Source organism: Onychomys torridus, chromosome 18 (assembly GCF_903995425.1).
Source record: "Onychomys torridus chromosome 18, mOncTor1.1, whole genome shotgun sequence".
Lineage (NCBI taxonomy): Eukaryota > Metazoa > Chordata > Mammalia > Rodentia > Cricetidae > Onychomys > Onychomys torridus.
Window position 1 is genome coordinate 32,274,120 of NC_050460.1, and position 14,818 is coordinate 32,288,937.

General features: G+C 43.7%; 1 protein-coding gene across 1 annotated transcript in view; it reads right to left on the reverse strand.

Annotated features, from left to right (window-relative positions):
- Mgat4a (alpha-1,3-mannosyl-glycoprotein 4-beta-N-acetylglucosaminyltransferase A) overlaps positions 1-14,818 on the reverse strand; it is a 95,170-nt gene that overhangs the window by 14,407 nt on the left and 65,945 nt on the right. The window contains exons 6-12 of the mRNA XM_036168046.1: positions 11,949-11,995; positions 9,835-9,948; positions 8,946-9,021; positions 2,616-2,730; positions 1,218-1,348; positions 354-461; positions 63-256 (exon numbers count right to left, since the gene is read on the reverse strand). Of these exons, the coding sequence (XP_036023939.1) occupies positions 63-256; positions 354-461; positions 1,218-1,348; positions 2,616-2,730; positions 8,946-9,021; positions 9,835-9,948; positions 11,949-11,995 (785 nt within the window). The remainder of the gene's footprint in view (positions 1-62; positions 257-353; positions 462-1,217; positions 1,349-2,615; positions 2,731-8,945; positions 9,022-9,834; positions 9,949-11,948; positions 11,996-14,818) is intronic.

A 14,818-nucleotide genomic window follows, 5' to 3' on the forward strand; every position in this document is an offset into this window, starting at 1 on the left:
AAAGCACACAAAATAAAGCATGTTCCAAGCAGAAAGGCTGATGTAATTTCCTTGCCACTGACCTTTCTACGTTGACTGGCTTGTCGAATTTAAACAAGATGTAGTCACCAGCTGTGGGGGTGATGGCCCAGAAGAAGTCCTCACCCATGTAGGTCTTCTCCAGTGTGTGTCCTTGGTATACCTTCAGGGAAGTGGAGACCTCTGCAGGTGGGTTGACGTGGATCTTGAGAAGCAATGGTTTCATGTAATCTTTATCCTAAGAGGACATGTTTGTGTCATTAGGTAACACGGAGCTCATCTACACACTAAACATCAGCCCATACAGCTGGGGAACGCCATGTCCAATCACTAACCGTGAGTTTCTGAATTTTCCCCGACAGTGATGAATGTAGACCCACGTGCTGGAAAAGGGAGGGTCGGAAGCGGATTCGTAGATTTGCCTTCTGTCTGTCACAATGTTTCTAGATGTTTAAAAGAATCTGATTTTATTATTCCATAATAAAGTGTAAGTCAGACACTGAAGAGTCCTGTGAGTTGGCATATGCCAATGCTGCTATTTGATACTTCAGCTGTACTGGGGTCTGATACTATCCCAAAAGAAAAAAACCAACAGAACAGAGAGAACACAAGACACCCGCCACAAGCCGGGTCTGATGGCTGCCTATAGCCAATAGTAACAGGATAGCAAGCCTCAAGACCCCGCAGAGTTCCTCAGCCATACATGAGGGAGCCAACACTTAGAAACAGGGTGTGTGCATTATATCTGCACACACATACACTGCCAGGACTGAAGACTGAACAGAGGACCTTTAGGAATGCTGTTTAATGCACTTTACCACACACATACACACACATACACATACACATACACATACACACACACACACACACACACACACACACACACACACACACACACACCCCTTTCTAACACTGGAACTTAGAATGAAGCCAAGTTCCTGAAGAGTGAACAGTTCCCTGTCATGGCTTTATTTAACTTGTTACCAAGATCTACTTCAAAGTTACTTTCATAAAGGAAACACAGAAGGGAAATTTGAGGCCAGGCACGATGGTACATGCTTGTAATCCAGGTACTCAGGCAGCTGAGGCAGGAGAATCTTCAGTTCTAGGCCAGCCTGAGGCTACATAGTGAGATCCTGTCTCAAAAAGAAAAGAAAAAGTGTCCCCTGGACTGCATGGAAAATTAATTAACTTACAGCATCTTTTTCAGGGTTGCAGACTTTCACCCAGAGAATGTGGTCCAAGAGCCAGTCAATGGGTTTCTCCTTATAAAACATAAAGATGAACTCCACAATCAGAGTAAGGTCTGGCGCCTGAAACATTTTTCCTGAAAAGATATTCCCAGTCAACAGCTGTCACAAAGAACCAACTCTCAAGATGCCTGCAGAAGTGACTTCTATGCACTAAATATATTGAGGTTTAACTCCCATTATCAAAAACAGCATCCCTTTAGCTCAACATTCTCTGGACTTGTCACCTGGGTATAAACAGAAGTAGCCGACTCCTGCTGTTAACTACAATTTAACACACAGTGTTGCTTAAAGGATTCAGAAATCAAGTCAGATTTTTTTTCCTATCTTAGTAAGACTGTTCCCATAAAGGAATTTAGATTTACATTTACAAAAAGTATGGAGGGCTGTGAATACAGATCTGTGATAGAGCATTTGCCTAGCAGCACATAGGAGCCCCTAAATTCAATGGGGGGGGGGGCAAATCAATATATACAGACAGAGGAGGAAGAGACAAAGAGGAGGAAGAGGCGGTGGAGCAGGAGGGTGAGGAAAAGGCTAACAGGTTTTGTTGTCACTGAAACTTCGGTCATTTTTTTTTTCTGAGTCTTAAAAGTTTTGAGTTAACTGACAACCAAGATCGGAGACAGAGCCCTTACTGTTTGGGGACTTAGCTTGAACCCAGGGTCTCACTCATCCTAGGTGAGAGGCCCACCACTAAGCTTCACCCCAGCCCTGGTCTCACTACACTGCCCAGCCTGGCCTGAGCGATGAGATCCTCCTGTGTCAGCTTCTCAAGCTGTTCGAGATGTGCACCAACCATCACACCTAGCCTGAAAGGTTATTTTTAAACCCTGTAAATTTCCTTCACTCAACTTCAAGCATGTTCTTTTTCTTTGGCTATTTAGGGACACTGTTCCCTCACAGGCTTTAAAATAAGTACCCCAAATAGTTCATGAAAGAAACAAGTGAACAAAAGAAATCCCTGAACAAGAGCCGCGGGCTGCAGCCTTCTATCCCCCCAAGAGCCCATCAATGCCATGCTTTTGGGGTGAACCCCAGTCTGGTAAGCACAAAGGAAATGGAAGCATCAGAGAGGAAATCAGGTATGCTCCCAGCACCATGGCGGCCACTGGGCAGCTCTCTAGAGGACACGCTACACCTTAGAAGTCACAGAGTCTCCATCAGTTCATGTTCATCATTTTGCATGAGGAGATTTACCTACATTTAATTTTCTCAACACTAAACAATTTCTCTGGCAAAAGGGTAACTTTTTTGGTAAAAAAAAAAAAAAAAAAAAGTAACCGGTTTAAGACTCAGAGACTCAGCTGTTTATAAAGTAAAGAAATCAAATCCCTTTCTTACCAATGAAACCAAGCTGGGAAAACTCCAGAATCATCCATTCTTCAGAAGAGAGTTGAAGTGCAAAGTTTTTTATGGTATTAAAATAGTTTTGTTTGACAATAATATCATCTTCAAGCTAGAAAAAAAATTGAACAATCATATTTACTAAGGAGAAAAGAAGGAGAGGGGTAAAGGGGCATTACTGCGGGAAAAAATGCAAACATGCTCTCACAAAAGCCCAGAACGCAATGGTCAAAACCAACTAAAATATAAAAATGGGTGATGCCAGGTGGTGGTGGCGCACGCCTTTAATCCCAGCACTCGGGAGGCAGAGCCAGGCGGATCTTTGTGAGTTCGAGGCCAGCCTGGGCTACCAAGAGAGTTTCAGGAAAAAGGCGCAAACCTACACAGAGAAACCCTGTCTTGGGGAAAAAAAAACAAACCACCAAAAAAAAAAAAATGGGTGTTGTGAAAGCAAAAGATATACTCTGTGGGTCAAATACCTAGGTCAGAGGTCAAAGAGAAGCCAGCCCCTTCCCTCACCTACCTTCCACCTGGCTAGCTGAGACAACCAACATGAAAACTGGGTATGCACCCATCTGTATTCTGTCTGATTCCCTCTCTCCCTCTCCCCCTCTCTGGGAATAGAACCCAGGGCCCAGCTCAAGCTAGGTAAGGGGTCTACTACTGAGCTGCACCCCTAGAAAGCTGCTTTATATTTTTTAAAAGATTTATTTACTATTTTTATGTGTATGTATGTGTCTCTGACTGAGTTTAAGGACATCACATGTGTGCCTGTGGGAGTGAGAAGGGGCATTGGATCCCCTGGAACTGGAGTAACAGGTAGCTAAGAGCCACCATGTGGGGTGTGATACAGTGAGGAGGACAAGGTGGGACCAGAAGCACCTGGCAGTGTCCCCGAAGGCGATCTTCACACTCCAAGTCACTTGCAACTCCCACCCCACCCCTTTTATTACAAAGTATCAAAGACATTTCATTAAAAGCAAAGTGATAGTACAGATCAGAAAGACATTGTCAAGAACGGTCATTTCTGTCATGTGTCAATCAAAGTCTGGACATGAACAGGGCAGGAAACTAACAGAGAGAGGCCAAGAACAAAGGCCAGGGGCTGCAGGACCACTTATAAGCACTAAGTGGTGCCCCAGCTGGACACACACAGACATACAGTATTCCCACACACAATGGGGGTTGTGCACACCAGAGTAGAAACCAGCAACTCTCACTTAGGTTCACCCACAAGTCCAGAAAGAGAGGACCCAAGAAGCAGTGACTGTGACAGACAGCACGTACAAGACCTGTCTAATGCCTTCCAGATCAAAAAACAAACAAACAAACAAACAAACAAAAGAACTGCAGAAAGGGGGGAGGTGGTGTGAACGCCACCACACCCCCATCAGCCCTAGCATCCCTAGCTGCTGAGAGAGGCAGGGGCATTTCCTTTAATGATGTGACCCCGGTAGGTGGACCACACGCCAAGGCAGGCCCCACTCCCAAGACTAGCTGGGCAGCACAGACTAGACTGGACAAGTTTAAAAAGGAGGCGACTCAGAGGCGGGTGGCGAAGAGGGTAGTCATGAGTGAAGGGAGGGGACGGTGAGGATGTTCAAAATAGACTGCACGAAACTCAATGACAATGAAAAGACTGTTTGTAAAAGGGGCTCTGGGGGCACTAGAGATGGATCAGTGGTTTAACACACTTGCCACTCTGCCCAAGGAACCAAGTTCAGTTCCCAGAACCCACATGGTGGCTCACAGCCATCCATGACGCCAGTTCCAGGGGTGTCAATGCCCTCTTCTGACCTCAGCTGGTATCACCACTTGTGCAGTGCACAATCACACATGAATGCAAAGCACTCATGTGCATAAAGAAGAAAATAACTGCTTTAATTTAAAGGGCTCCGGATGCTCTGGCTAACATTATCAGAAGCAGGCCTTCCGGTACCACACCAGACCACAAGGGTGGGGGTGGGCTTCTGGGGAGGGCTGATTTCCCAGATACCCAAATCCTAACAGTGACAACAAAAATAACATTGCAGAGAGGCTAGGTGGTGACTTAAAAACTGTGGAAGCTGGGCGGTGGTGGCACACGCCTTTATTCCCAGCACTCAGGAGGCAGAGCCAAGTGGATCTCTGTGAGTTCGAGGCCAGCCTGGTCTACAAAGTGAGTTCCAGGAAAGGCGCAAAGCTACAAAAAGAAACCCTGTCTCAAAAAAAAAAACAAACAACAACAACAACAACAAAAAAAAAACAGTGGATGAAGAAATGAAATGTGTAAGAGTTGAATGGGAACAGCAACCGAGAGACGGAAATCATGGAGCAGAACCAGCTAGGAACAGGAAGTGAAGAATGCAAAACCCGAAAGGGAAATGTCACAGGGGACCTAGCCAGGCACAAGAGTGAGCGAGCCAGGGCAGGGTTTTCAAAACGAATGGTGTAAAGAACAGAAAGGGGAAATGCCCATGAAGACAGCCCAAGGAGCCTGCAGACACCAGGGAGAGAACATTTCCCTCAAAAGGAAAAAGGAGCTACCTGAAGAAACATCTGCCGAAAGCTTTCCAAGTGTATAAAAGAAAATGTGTATCCAAGGTTAACAAGCTCAAAGAGCTCCACTCTGATAAATTAAAGACAACCACACCAAGAAACAGCGCAACCAAGCTGTCAAGATCCCCAGAGAAAGAATTTGCTCCTTCAAGAAGCGAGAGAAAAGTGACCCGTCACATGCAAGGGGGCATCTCTCAGACCATCAGCAGGCTTCTCAGCATACTTTGTAGGCTGTTAAGAAAGCTGGAGGGTAGATTTGAAATTACAAAAGCAAAGCAATTATCCACCAAGAATACTGCACCTGCCCAGCAGAACTGGCATTTGGAAGCAGAAGAGAAATTACGGCTTTTCCCAGATAAGTAAGTGAGAGGGGGCAAATTCAACATTGTTCCTCCTGCCTGACTTGCTAAGTCCTTCATCTTAAGATGAAAGAACGATTAAAAACCAACAAAAGACCAAGAAATCATCTAAAATTATCTGGTAAAAGAAGCATCCTGGCACATATAGAATCCTATAGTAAGGTAATGTGTGTGTAAGTCCTTTGTTTGGGGGTAAGGATGCCAGGGCCAACAGGGTCACCAGCTGCCTGTGTAACAGAAACCCGGACCTCTGAAGTACCTTACAGATTCTACCCAAAGACCAATAGAGCTGGCTGTAAGCTGTCACTCATGACAGAAGCTTGTTGCCCTGATCACTTCCAAATCTTGTATAACCCAAAGCCCAAAAATAATTACACACTGAGGTCCATGGATATACAATATGAAAAGAGGCAGGGGGACCTAGGGGTGCATCTCAGAGGCAGCAGTGTTCTTCTAGCATGCACAAAGCCTGAGTCTGACCCTCAGCACTTTCTAGACCAGGCACAGTGGCATACTCTACTCCTGTAACCCCAGCACTTGGAAGGGTCAGAAGCTGACTATACAGCAAGTTCAAGGTCAACCTAGAATGGAAGATACAATCTTATCTCTATAAGAGGCAATTTGTGTCATCAATAACAAAGTAGGGACAGGGGACAGATATAAAGATGGTAATCTATGTAGCTTAAGTGATCAGTTTTAAATAGATTGCTGTAACTGTAGCATGTTTCAGTAACTACAATGATAACACAGAGAAAAATCAAGAAAGAAATCAAAACACGTGACTATAAAAAAAACAATCGGTGGAAACAAAAGTAAGCAAGGATGTTTCTGCAACAACCAGCAAAACGATAAAACTTTAGTTTGAGTAACCCAGGAAGAGAGGACTCAAAATTAGACAGGAGAAGACATTAACACTGATGTCACAGAAGTACAAGGGTTATAAATTCTGAGAGGCTACTACAAAGTTAGGTGTGTGCTAACGAACTGGATTAACTAGAAGAAATAATACGTCCCTAGAGAGCTGCAACTCACTGAGACTGACCTGCAAGAAAAAAAAAAAAAACACATTTAAGCATGTCTGTAACAAGCAAGGGAAATCAAAGCTGAAAACAAGCAAAAAACCTCTTGCAGGGCTGGGAATGTAGCTCAGCTGGTAGAGTGCTTGTCTAGTAAGCCTGAAACGCTGGGTTCTAGCTCCACCATCACCTGAAACGCTGTGGCAGTACATGCCCATAATGCCAACACTCGGGGTGTGCAGGCAGAGGGATTTAGGCATCAGATCATTCTTGGCTAGATGCTAAGATCAGGGCCAGCCTGGGCTACGTAAGATGCTATCTAAAACCATGACACCAACAAAACCTTCCACAACTTCCTTGAAAAGCAAAGGAAAAAAAAAAAAAAAAAGTCCAAGGCCAGAGAACTTCACTGAAGAATTCTGGGTAACATTAAAAGATTTAATTTGATTTTTCTCAGACTTGCCCTAAAAACGGACACAGACAGAACTCCTTCAAATGCAGTCTGTGAGGCCAGGATTCCTGAAATGAAAATCAAAAGCTTTCCTTCTGGGATCACAAATAGGCACAGATTCCTACTAGTTATCAGCAAAACATTGGAAATCCCAGCTCAAGCCATCAGACATCCAAGAGTTAAAAGCACCCAAAGCAGGGAGAAAAGAAGCTGCATCTCCATATTCACCTTCACATCATGTTGCTTCTTTGTTTTTTTGTTTGTTTGTTTGTTTGTTTGTTTTTTGGGTTTTTGGGTGTTTGTTTTTTTGTTTTTTTTTTTTTGGTTTTTTGTTTTTCGAGACAGGGTTTCTCTGTGTTGGAGCCTGTCCTAGACTTGCTCTGTAGACCAGGCTGGCCTCGGACTCACAGAGATCCACCTGCCTCTGCCTCCCGAGTGCTGGGATTACAGGTGTGCGCCACCACCGCCCGGCCACCATGTTGCTTCTTTTGACACCCACAAAAATGTGTGCCTGCACTCCCTCTTGAAGCATGGCTCAACTATACAATACAGCCTAGGCTCCCCTGGAACTTACTGTAGTCCAGGCTGGCCTAAAATTAGAGATCTTCTTGCTTCCTAATACTGGGATGATAAGTCTGTGCCACTATGCTTAGGTAAACTTGTAAAACATGATGCTGCTGTCACATCCAAGATACCACTGCCAATCTTCATGTCCTGAAGTTTCCCTATGACATGCCTTATGGAAATCCAGAAAAAAACTACTACAAATAATGATTTCAGCAAAGTTGCAAGATAAAACAATCAATACATCATCATTTCTACCCACTAACAATAACCAATGCCCCTAACCCAACTGCATTTTAATCTCATTCAGTAGACTGCTAAAAACACTTAGGAATAACTTAAGGAAGTGAAAGACTTACCCCAAGTGGACCACCAAAGAAAATGAGGAAACGCATGCTTGTGATCCCAGCTCTCAAAGGCAGAAGCAGGGAAACCTCAAGTTTGAGGCCAGCTTGCCATGCAAGCAGAACTGACTGCGTTCAAGCCCCAACACCCATGTCAAAAAGCCAGTCATGGCAGTGCCCGCCCGAAATGCCAGCTCTGAGCAGGCAGCCAAGGAGAACGACGGGGCTTGCTAGCCAGCCAGTCCAGCTGAACTGGTAAGTTCCAGGTTCAGTGAGAGACTCTGCCTCAGAAGAATGGTAAAGATTAACCGAGGAAGAAAGAGCCCAACCTTGACCTCTGGCCCCTACAAGTAAGCACACATATGTACTCCAACACACACACACAAAGAAACTTCCAGAACAGAACAGAGATAGTTTCTTATCTACCTTCCCATCTTTCAGACCCACGTGAACATTCTGACATAGACCTCTGAACCCAAACATTGTTAAACTATATGTAGACATATGTTCATAGAATGTGATCATCTTTATAAAATAAATATGAAACAAAAACTATTCTTTTACATTTCCAATCTTTTATAAGTGTATTTCTTTTTCTATTTTAATAAATGTATTTTACCGGAAGGAGAAGGAGGAGAGGAAAAGGAAGAATTAAAGCCACCAAACAAAAAGCTGAGGACAGTCTGCACGAATACGCCTCTTTAATACTTGTTCTTTAAAATGGTGAGAACAGTCTGGTGTGGTGGCGCACATCTTTCATCTCAGCACCAGGGAGGCAGAGGCCGGTGGAACTCTGAGTTCAAGACCAACCTGGGATACACAGCAAATTCCAGAACCAATCTGTAACAAACAAAAGAAACAACAACAAAAAATACCCTGCAGCCGGGCAGTGGTGGCGCACGCCTTTAATCCCAGCACTCGGGAGGCAGAGGCAGATGGATCTCTGTGAGTTTGAGGCCAGCCTGGTCTACAGAGTGAGTTCCAGGACAGGCTCCAAAGCTACAGAGAAACCCTGTCTCGAAAAACTAAAAACCTGTAAAAGCCTGGACTCTTACCTGAATGTAATAGATGCCCTTCTCCTGAGCATACATCATTAGAAAGCAATAATCCAGGTTTTGTTTGGTTCTCCATCTGAAAGGAAGTTTCGGATTTAGTCAGGAATCAGACTCAAAGTCATCCAGCTCAGACTATGTATGACCTCATGTCTACTGTGACACACATACACACACACACACACACACACACACACACACACACACCCGCAAGATGGTCAAAGAGTAACTTCCTCCTATGAAGTCTTTCTTACCATGGACTCCTAAAACTAACCCTCCAGCTACCCCATGCACAGAAGGCTCTCCAGTGAAGGGGATCTGGGTATCACTGAACACTGTACATCCCCCTCTAGAAACAGATCTGCAAAAAGATGCTAAAATACCCACCAGTGAGCGCATTACTGGACATGGAACTCATGGCTCCACGCATGCTTAGCAAACACTCTACTACTGAACTACAATCCAGCATTTTCCAGACTGCCTTGTCCACAAAAAGCTTTTCTTCAGTAATATTTTAATGTCCCCTTGAACTAGTGCTTGGCATAGTCTACTTAAGGGAACATGAGGCTGGTGTCTAGAGCTGTGAATTAAAAACAGCTAGAGGTTGATAATGCATATTAAATGCAAACAAAAACTAATACTATGTGTTAATGCTTGTAAACACATTTAAATCTACAATAGTTATCTTTTTGGTGAATTCCTAGTGGCTAATGAAAACTGATTAATTAATGCTGAGGAAAAGAAGGGGTCCCAAAATCAGCTCAAGAAAGCACAATGAATGGCCATCCCAAGCTCAGTTCATCTACACAAAGCTCTCAGAATCTGTCCTGTGCTGAACAAGATGGCTGCCTGGCGTCTTGTCTACCAGGTTGACAAGAAAGCACCTACTCACCTCACTCTTTCCTTGGAGTCTCCAAATGTCTCCTTCAGGTTTGTCAAGTCAGGATAATAGCTTTCAGGAGGGGAGATTATTTCCAGCAGGCCAGAACTAATTTCTCTAGAAAATCTAACAAGAAAAAGGTTAGCTGTATTATTTTAGCTCTGTGGGATTTCATTTGTCTTAATGCTCAACTGGTTGCAGGATTTAACACAAAATGCATGAGTGAGCAGGCTAGCAGAGTATGAGGGGACAGATAAAAGTATGCTAAATGCAATCAGCCCACCATTGACCAGAAAATAAAATTTCTCTACTGATACAAGTTTTGAGTTGCCTCTTTTTTCAACCATGCTTTTAAAGACAGTAAAGGGTCGGAGAAGAAACATTGAAATGTAGCAGGGAGATCCTAGGCAAACTCCTGGGGCTGCCATCGTCAAAGTGATTCATTTTTTAAATCTAAGCACATCAAGGTCCCACAAAAAGTGGGGAATGGAAGAAAAAGGCAAACAAAGGAGTCTATGCTGACTCAAAATATAGTATTTATGAAAAATCAAAGTTCTTCCACTTTTCTGGGCTGGTGAGATGGCTCAGTCACTGGAAGACTGGGCTCAATCCCTGGGACCCACACAGGAGGAGGAAAGACAACCACAAAAACTCCTCTGACCTCCACATGCATACTGCATCATGTGTGAACATATACACACAAATCAGTAAGTGTGATTTATTTCAAATTTGAAAACAAAGTTCAACATTCAGGAAGCTTTAGTTGTAGGCTGCTGGCCCTATGGCATTCCAAACCAGGGCTTTTTAACTAAGGGCGACTTTATCCTTCCGGGGAACATTCAGTGGGGCCTGGAGACAGCTGTGTTGTCACAACTAGTGACAATTCTACTGGCATTGAAATGGAGAGATGCCAAGGATCCTGCCACACATCCTATTACACAAAGAGCCCCTACAACCAAGAACCACCCAGCCTGACCAGGGGTGCCTGGGCTGAGAAACCCTGTAGGAGCTTGAGTCGGTTTCCGCTAACTAAATGTGGCTTCCTTTTGAGTCCTGTCTCATTCTCGCACATCCGCATGCACTCTGCTTGCATAAAGCCGGCCTTTGTGCAAATGCCCGGGGTAGGTAATTGCACTGATTCTCTGGCCTTGGTTTCTGCAGGGAAGCCTGCAGAACAGGCCCTGAGGTTGATGGGAAGGAGAGCCAGTCATTATCCCTTGCTTATTTAAGGGGTCTACACCAACCTATTCTATAGACTGCCAAGAACATAGCACTTGAGGAAATGTTTAACGCATGACAACTTGACCCTGAAGTATCCACGTGTTGTTTTTTTTTTTTTAATCTCCAGCTTTCATATTTTGATTAACAAGGAGAAATTATTTTAAGTGTGGAGTTGGCAAGTAACGACTACTTCTAAGGCTTTAAGATTTTTATTACTTTAAAGATTTTTATTACTTTTAATTATGTGTATATTATGGGCAGGGGATGAGGGCAGGGCAGAGGTGGCAAAGCTCCCCGGGGCCGGATTATCAGGGTTAGTGGATCACACAAAGGAACTGAAACTCAGGTCATCTGCAAGATGAGCAAGCGCCTTTAACTGCTGAGCCATCTCTCCAACTTCCTAAGACTTTTCTTGTCAAGTAGAAAACGTGCCCTTTAGGAGTAAAACCAGATAAAATTCACTGAAGGAACCTGTCAGGTCTCATTTTAAAACTGGCAGTTTATAAACATGCCAGTGCCTGCAATCCCCAAGCCTCGCCTCTGTCCCTGCCCACAGTAACTGGGGCCCCCTCTTGGCAGGACGGAAAAGCATGCTTCGATACAGCTCAATTTTAGTATCTGTCCTGACAACACTTGCTTGGTGAGTACAGGGTGAAGGGTTCAAACAGTCCTACACAACTGTTGACCCTCTCTCTCCTCTCTCAAGAGGAAAGACAAATAGCTGGTCGTGTTCCATGTAGATGCTTAATCTGTTCTGCTGGGGAATTAACCAATTTATACACCAGACACTGGGATTTACATATGGCTACTTAGTGAGAATGTAAAGGGAAGGCATTTCCTTTTAGCAAAAAGCCAAAGATAACAGCATTGAAAATAGTTCCATTTCTGTACTTTGGAAAACTTACTCTTTCTCCAGGTTGGCTACAACGCTGTGAACATAATCAAGATCTGTCTGGGAAAGAGAGAAAAAAAATCACGGTTTTTATTTCACTTTACAAAAAAAAAAAGATTTACTTGATGTGTGTTGGTCTGCGTGCGTGTGCGTGTGCGTGTGCGTGTGCGTGTGCGTGTGCGTGTGTGCGTGTGCGTGTGCGTGTGTTGCCCTTGGAGGCCAGAAGAGGACATCAGAACCCCCTGGAACTGGTACAGATATTTGTAAACCATAGTGTGAGTGATGTGAGTGATGGGAACTGAACTCAGGTCCTCAGGAAGATCAGCCAGTGCTCTTAACTGCTGAGCCATCTCTCTGGCCCCTTATTTCACTTTAAATGCCAAATTCAAAGTGGAGCAAATGATGAGTCACACACAGAAAATACCATTTAACTTTTTAGTCACTTATTCTGTGAAACTGCACCTGTAAATGTCCTTAGGTAGGATCTATTACAGTACGCAAATGTATTAGTTTTACTGTTTTCAATCACTGATGTTCAACTTACTAGAAAAACTGAGCAAGAAGCAATTCCTATTCCCCCTGGAAATCCAAACTCTTTAGTGAATGTGTACAGCAGCAGAAGCAGCCTGCTGCAGGCGAAGATTCCAGTACTTAGAAACATAAAACCACACCGAGGCTCAAGATTTACCTCCCAACTACCTGCCTGCACGGCCTGTGCCACTTCTCTGAGCTTGGAAACCTTAGAGACTATAATAAATAAACCTATATAATAAAAAGCAGCATTATATTACATTGATGCCAAGAACTCCAATTGGGAGGAGAATAACCACAGTTAGAAAAAAGGGCATGTTTCAATTATAAGCAATAAAAACCCAGGCTGAGGATGTAGCTCAGTGATGGAGTCTTTGCCTTACATGAACCACGCCCTAGTTTGATCCACTACACCACAAAAAAAAAACAAACTAACAAAAAACAAAAAACAAACAAACAAAAAAAACCCTGAAAATCCAATATTCTTATTTTAGTGAGGGTTACTATTGCTAAGACGAAACAATGACCCAACTCAAACTGGGGAAGAAAGGGTTTATTTGGCTTACACTTCCACATCATAGTCCTTCACTGAGGGAAGTCAAGACAGGAACCTGGAGGCAGTAGCTGATGTAGAGCCCATGAAGGAGTGCTGCTTACTGGCTTGCTCCCCATGGCTTGCTCAGCCTGCTTTCTTACACACTACCCACAGTGGACTGGGCCCTCCCCCATCAATCACTAATTAAGAAATGCCCTACAGTCTTGCCTACAGGGATCTTATAGAGACATTTCCCTCAACTGAGGCTCCCTCCTCTCTAGTGACTCTAGCTTGTGTTGACATAATAAAATCAACCAGCACAGTTCTCTATCCATTTTAAATTCAGTGACAACTTAAATACGGTCAACTATTAAGACAAATCAATGATATATAAAATCTGACCTATGTTATGAAGGCGGTCATACATTTAACACAGGTAAAAAAAGAAACAGCTTACCATAGGAATAAGAAAATCACATTAAAAACTAATAAGCTTTTTTTTGCCTAATTTAATTAACTTTAATGTCTGTTAACTGAAATTCCAACTTTTATTAAGCTTATCAATTTAAGAATAAAATATCTGCATAACACCACATCGCTCAAAGTCTTAAGAAGGAACTTTAGAGATACAGCACAGGACCACAGAGCAAACCCCTGTCCTCCCCTTAGGTAAGCCCAAATGTCAGTGATCTTTCTTCAATAATCATCCACTTGCTTTACCAAAGAGTATCTGAGACTAAAATTTTGGAGACTGTAGCCAAGCATGGTTTACAGACTACAATATGCTTAGAAACATCCTGAAACCCAATGTGATAAATACCTGATGAGGCAAAGTGATACACCTGTCTAACGCAAAAGACTACAAAGATGCAACAACCTGCCAGATGCATCTCCTAGCAGGTCCATCTGAAGCAGAGAACCAGGAAGAATCTCGTGTGAACACAGGTTTGTTGTGTGAGCTGGAAGGCAGTTTATGAGCGAAGGGATCCATACAGACTACAATGCATCATATATACCTTAGCTATTAATATACCTTACCTACTAAAAGATTAAGTAAACAACTGTGATTGGTGTCCTTTCAGGCAACAGAATTGAACCTTTCTAGTATCTACTGGAGCCTGGGAGATGGAGTAGAACTCCTCTGAAGAAAGCTCAACCTATGATCAGTCTAGTAGCCAGATCTTTCCAATGGCCCTCCCCCTCAGTGGCTGGGGTATGGCTTGGCACTCAGAGTTGCTAACTGTAAGAACATCATTTTCCCTACAATTTTTTTTTCTTTTTAAGATTTAAGTGTGTGGGTATTTTGCCTGCATGTATGTCTATGCACCATATGCTTGCTTGGTGTCAGAAGAGAGCATCAGATTCCTCAGAACTGGAAACATGGATGGCTGTGAACCATCATGTGGGTACTGGAAATCGGATCCTCTGCAAGAGCAACCAGTGCTCTTAACCACTGAGCCATCTCTCCAACTGCCGAAGATATTCTAAACAGCATATGGAAACAGTTATAGAAGAGGAGGAGTCGGTGAAAACTGGGATGTGGATTCTGGAAAGCTGGGAATTAAGCAGCATAAAAAGCAGAGACTGGGGATGGCTGAGGCAATAAGCACACGGACCACAGACTAGATCCCCAAGACCCCAGTGGGGTGGAGGAACAAGGAGGGCAGTACATACCTGAATCCCAAGGCTGGGGCATGAGGAAGCAGGAGGACCCCTGGGTCTCACCAGACAGCAGCCAAGCTAGTGAGCTCCAGGCTCCAAGTCTTTAAAAACACGGAGTGTGACAAATTCTTTCTCAACACCAACAACGGAGGGCA